The 5432-nt window shown below is 41.6% G+C and overlaps 2 protein-coding genes across 4 annotated transcripts; one reads left to right on the top strand and one right to left on the bottom strand.

Annotated features, from left to right (window-relative positions):
* Positions 1 to 455: 455 nt before the first annotated feature.
* On the bottom strand, positions 456 to 1454 carry LOC105016696 (cytochrome c oxidase assembly protein COX14). Of its 2 annotated transcripts, XM_010880711.4 has the most exons (3): positions 1318 to 1454; positions 807 to 1003; positions 456 to 646 (listed from the first exon to the last, which is right to left on the bottom strand). In XM_010880711.4, exon 2 carries the CDS (start codon positions 994 to 996, stop codon positions 817 to 819), a length of 180 nt encoding a protein of 59 aa, XP_010879013.1. In that variant the 5' UTR covers positions 997 to 1003; positions 1318 to 1454; the 3' UTR covers positions 456 to 646; positions 807 to 816. The 2 variants fall into 2 exon arrangements, with proteins under 2 accessions (XP_010879013.1, XP_010879011.1); XM_010880709.3 differs by having other exon boundaries at positions 456 to 1003.
* On the top strand, positions 937 to 2961 carry LOC105016703 (pre-miRNA 5'-monophosphate methyltransferase). 2 transcript variants are annotated; one of them, XM_010880719.5, is made up of 2 exons: positions 937 to 1027; positions 1980 to 2961. In XM_010880719.5, exons 1-2 carry the CDS (start codon positions 995 to 997, stop codon positions 2556 to 2558), a joined length of 612 nt encoding a protein of 203 aa, XP_010879021.1. In that variant the 5' UTR covers positions 937 to 994; the 3' UTR covers positions 2559 to 2961. The 2 variants fall into 2 exon arrangements, with proteins under 2 accessions (XP_010879021.1, XP_012993519.1); XM_013138065.4 differs by lacking the exon at positions 937 to 1027 and adding an exon at positions 1523 to 1791 and having other exon boundaries at positions 1980 to 2956.
* The last annotated feature ends 2471 nt before the right edge of the window (positions 2962 to 5432 follow it).

Below are 5432 nucleotides of genomic sequence, written 5' to 3'. Positions count from 1 at the left end.
TATGGTGCTTTCATGTCATTGATGTAAAATACTTACAAATATAGACGCGAATAGGGCGGATGACTTTGGTTAACTAGTACAGTCAATACTATATTAAAAAGTTGTGGATTTAATTACAGGTAGATATAATATAGTGATAAAACCGGGTTATACCGCGTTTTAACATGCGTCCCTACGTCTTGATATTGGCCAGTGTCTTGGCCCATTCCATAACACCTCAAATCTGTTTAAAAGGGTTGGCTCAGTCATGATGTGAACAAGATCAGGACAAATGACACATGCTAGCTCAAGATATAGAACAGGCACTTCAAAAGTGTTTAACCAGGTAAGTATACTGAGAACCAATAATCACTTGCAAGACGTTTTTTCATGTCACGCAGTTTTAAGCTGAATTTTATATTTCAACACATAAATTGTTGTGAAACGAAGAGAAATGAAATTAGCTACGATTGGAGAATGATTTATCATTAGGCATTTAATAACTTTACAACAAGACACCTTGATCTCGGAAAGGTCTTCTCTGCCACAACCCTGACCATGGTGGCATCCTTTGTGTGCGGAGGGGTCAGGTAATGGCCTTTCTCGAAGAACACGTAAAATCTTAAATGCTTTGCGGATACAGATTCAGAGGGATCGTTGGGCATATCTTCGCCATGGAAAAAGAACAGAAACCCAATTTGAGAGAAAAGACAGATGACGAATATCTTTACTATTGGTGATCACATGATCAGTACCCAAAGATGATCATTAAAGTCAATTAGGAAGAAAAAAGAATGTCCTTGATGTTTTTTTAAGACAAGACGTACAGGCAGTAATCTACGGCTTGAGGGACTCGAGGTCTTGATTTTCTGCTGCTATCTGCAGATCTTTCTGCTTGTTCATGTAGCGGTAGCCTCGCATGGTACACAGGTATCCCCCGTAGAGTGTTAACAGCATCATCGACGCGGAAAATCCCCGGTATCCATAGTCGGCGAGGCGCTTTGCCGTGGGCAACATGGTGTTCCTGCCGGAACCAAAAACATGTACAGTAGGTCTCTTGTAGGGATATACTGTAACTACATTAACATTATTCATCTTCCCGTTTACTTGTGTTTAACGGTGTGATTATCACAGCTAAAGTAAATTTCCCTAACGTTACAGCAAGCTAGATATCATAGCTACCCGGTGATGATCTGGAATGAGTTCTACTGGAATTAAGCTAGCTACCAAAGTTGTTTTGGTTAACTGGATTAAGGGTATTAAGAAAACGTATGAATAAAATTGAAATTGTTTCCCTTTCAGATTATCCTCGTGTAGCAAAATTGCATTGTTGCTTACCTTTATTGGAAAGGAGAAATAGTCCGATTCTTGATACAACTCTCAATGTCACCACTGATTTACCTAGCGAGCTTGTTAGCTAGCTAACCGCACCGTCTGTAAGTAAGAGCATTTTTTTTTTTAGGCAACGGAGGCTTGCGAGGGACATGTGATTCGGTTCTTAAATAATCACACGAGCAGGAGGAGCCGTATTCAAAGTCTGTCCGTGTTTTCTTGTCGGATGTATTTTGATGCCGCACACGTAGCGCGCGGGTCAGTGGCGGCTCAGTAATGGCAGCAAGTGGGAAAGAGAACGTTATGGATGAGAAAGATGACCCCGGTGCAGCACCTTACGGCAATTTTATAAATTATTATACATTTAATCCGCCTGAAAATCGCATAAACCTTATTCCAACCACACTTATTCAAGATTTGGGGTATGGCAAAGACAGCAGTGAAACCATATTGATGCTCGACGTTGGCTGTAATTCAGGGGTGAGCTAAAGCTAGCTAGCTGGATGCGTAAAACGGTTATCATAAAACGGTTATCACGTAAGCCTTCACATATTCACCCAGAACCCACAAGCTGACTGGACAATCATCAGCCATTAAATAATTCAATTTAAAATGCCTGTGTTTAGAGTAATCAAGTATTCTCTCTCAACTATCCTTGTGTACTTCAGGACCTGACAGTGGCGTTATACAGACACCTCCAGCAGAGGGCCCAGTCCGAAGACCCTACAAAGCCACCACACACTGATCTCCACCTTATGGGCTTTGACCTGGACCAATCCCTAATACTCCGGGCCCAGCAGAACAACCCTTTTCCACAGAATATCTCATTCATTCCTTTAGACATCACAGAGGACTCCTCCCTTCAGACCCAACTACAGGTTTACCTCGGCCAACACGGCTGCCCCCGCTTCCACCTCACCATGTGCCTGGCCGTCACAATGTGGGTCCACCTGAACCACGGCGACTCTGCCCTGCTGCGCCTCCTCTCCCGACTGGCCTCCCTCAGCCACCACCTCCTGCTGGAAGCCCAGCCCTGGAAGTGCTATCGATCGGCAGCCCGGAGGCTGAGGAAGCTGGGAAGGACAGACTTCGACCATTTCAAGACGTTGGCGATCCGAGGAGACGTGGCGGAGCATGCCAGGGAACATTTGGAGAAGCACTGTGGAATGGAGCTGATGCAGTGCTTCGGCAGTACCACATGGGACCGCAGACTGCTGCTCTTCAGGAGGACGGAGATAACAGACTAATCCCAGTAGATTGTGTCGCACTGGACTTGTATGTACTGTGAGTGTCTGTTGATCTGAGTATGAGAGTCGTCTGTGAGCTGCTGTCTGAAGTAACAGTATCTGCTGTGTGAAGACTGCACCTATTGGGCCTTTCCAGCCTTTATTGTATGAATGCTACGATTGTTTTTGCAGATCTAATTAGATATTTCTCCTAGTATTTTCAAGGAAACTTAAGATATTTAAGAAATGAATTGAATTCTTTATACTCTTTGCCTATGAATGTAATTTCAAATGACAATTTTTAACATCAAATCTTTCAATGAAGCTCTACGTTCATATAAAATTATTTCAAAACAGAACTGATATGTCCTTTCCCTATATGCTGCATACAGGTGCTGGTCATATAATTAGAATATCATACAAAAAGTTGATTTATTTCAATAATTCCAAGTGAAACTTGTATATTATATTAATTCATTACACAGACTGATATATTCCAAATGTTTATTTCTTTTAATTGTGATGATTATAACTGACAACTAATGAAAATCCTAAATTCAGTATATTCGAAAAATGTTATATTACTTAAGACCAATACAAAAAAAATATTTTTAGAAATGTAGGCCAACTGAAAAGTATGAACATGAAAAGTATGAGCATGTAAAGCACTCAATACTTAGTTGGGGCTCCTTTTGCCTGAATTACTGCAGCAATGCGGCGTGGCATGGAGTCGATCAGTCTGTGGCACTGCTCAGGTGTTATGAGAGCCCAGGTTGCTCTGATAGTGGCCTTCAGCTCTTCTGCATTGTTGGGTCTAGCGTATCGCATTTTCCTCTTCACAATACCCCATAGATTTTCTATAGGCTTAAAGACAGGCGAGTTTACTGGCCAATTAAGAACAGGGATACCATGGTCCTTAAACCAGGTACTGGTAGCTTTGGCACTGTGTGCAGGTGCCAAGTCCTGTTGGAAAATTAAATCTGCATCTCCATAAAGTTGGTCAGCAGCAGGAAGCATGAAGTGCTCTAAAACTTCCAGGTAGACGGCTGCATTGGACTAGGACCTCAGAAAACACAGTGGACCAACACCAGCAGATGACATGGCAACCCAAACCATCACTGACTGTGGAAACTTTACACTGGACTTCAAGCAACGTGGATTATGTGCCTCTACTCTCTTCCTCCAGACTCTGGGACCTTGATTTCCAAAGGGAATGCAAAATTTACTTTCATCAGAGAACATAACTTTGGACCACTCAGCAGCAGTCCAGTGTTTGAACTAAGGTACATTTGAGAAATGTCTGTCTTTCCATTGGCTGGTATGTAGATCTTTACTTTGATTTTGACACACATGTCTGTATAATATCAGAGGATTAACAGGTATTTGGGCCATGTCCTCCTGCCTAGAAGAAGTTGTGTCAGTCTTTTGTTCCTCAGGAATGTGGTCCTTGGGGGGAGTAAGGTCAGTTGGCCCCTTTGGGTAAACACTACAGTAAACATTATGGCAGGAAGGATAAGGTGGGGGGACAGCCCACCCTTTGGGTAAAACCTATGTGACACAGGACATATGGCAGCATCTTACCACACCCCTTTTTCTATGTAATAAATACTGTTGAAATGATGTTTTGACTCAGAGACTCCTCAGACGATTATGTGTGTAAGCGGTTGGCGCGTCTCTCATATGTGCATAATAGTTAATAAAACTGTTAGAATGTACCAAGAGAACTTTGTCTCTGTGTTCCTTACTCCGAGTGTCCATACATTGGAATTACCATCACACCAGTCCTTTTTGTCTTTAGCCCAGGCGAGACACTTCTGATGCGGTGGCTTGACACAAGGAATGCGACAGCTGAAACCCATGTCTTGCATACGTCTGTGCGTGGTGGTTCTTGAAGCACTGAGTCCAGCTGCAGTCCAGTCTTTGTGAATCTCCCCCACATTTTTGAATGGGTTTTGTTTCACAATCCTCTCCAGGGTGCGGTTATCCCTATTGCTTGTACACTTTTTTCTACCACATCTTTTCCTTCCCTTCGCCTCTTTATTAATGTGCTTGGACACAGCTCTGTGAACAGCCAGCCTCTTTAGCAATTACCTTTTGTGTCTTGCCCTCCTTGTGCAAGGTGTCAATGGTCGTCTTTTGGACAGCTGTCAAGTCAGCAGTCTTCCCCATGATTGTGTAGCCTACCGAACTAGACTGAGAGAGGCCTTTGCAGGTGTTTTGAGTTAATTAGCTGATTAGAGTGTGGCACCAGGTGTCTTCAATATTGAACCTTTTCACAATATTCAAATTTTCTGAGATACTGAATTTGGGGTTTTCATTAGTTGTCAGTTATAATCATAAAAATGTAAAGAAAAACACTTGAAATATATCAGTCTGTGTGGAATGAATGTACACATTATACAAGTTTCACTTTTTGAATGGAATTACTGAAATAAATCAACTTTTTGATGATATTCTAATTATATGACCAGCACCTGTATATAGGATATATAGTCACAACCATTTAGTGGTTTTCCATTACATGACCAGTAAGGCTATTAAGTACTTGTTTAAATTTATTTGTTTAGTTTTTACAGCATATTTGTCAAAAATTTCTACAAAACACAAGTTCCAATACTTATTTGATCTCAATCTAATTTCTGTGGTATACATGATAATTACAGAAATAATTTGAAATAGATCTGATATCACCCCACTACCAAAGAAACATGTATTTCTCCTTCCTACCAGGACTGACTTGTTAAAGGAAAGCAGAATTTACTACTTATGTGATATCTGGTTGTTTCAGCTATACTAAGATGAATGCACTAAGTCTCTCTTGATGAGAGCGTCCGCTACAGGGTTAAGATGCAAAGGTATAGGATGGTTCTCAATCCTCAGTCAGAAACATCTGCT

This window comes from Esox lucius, chromosome 17, assembly GCF_011004845.1.
Source record: "Esox lucius isolate fEsoLuc1 chromosome 17, fEsoLuc1.pri, whole genome shotgun sequence".
Classification (NCBI taxonomy): Eukaryota; Metazoa; Chordata; class Actinopteri; order Esociformes; family Esocidae; genus Esox; species Esox lucius.
Note: the sequence above shows the minus strand (reverse complement) of the source record. Positions and strands in the feature narration are given on the sequence as shown.

Excerpts from the sequence above, each read along its gene's own strand:
- LOC105016696 (XM_010880709.3), bottom strand. The coding sequence starts at position 996 with ATGTTGCCCACGGCAAAGCGCCTCGCCGACTATGGATACCGGGGATTT.
- LOC105016703 (XM_013138065.4), top strand. The coding sequence starts at position 1,588 with ATGGCAGCAAGTGGGAAAGAGAACGTTATGGATGAGAAAGATGACCCC. Across the intron at positions 1,792-1,979 it reads ACGTTGGCTGTAATTCAGGG|GACCTGACAGTGGCGTTATA; the intron begins GTGAGCTAAAGC and ends TGTGTACTTCAG.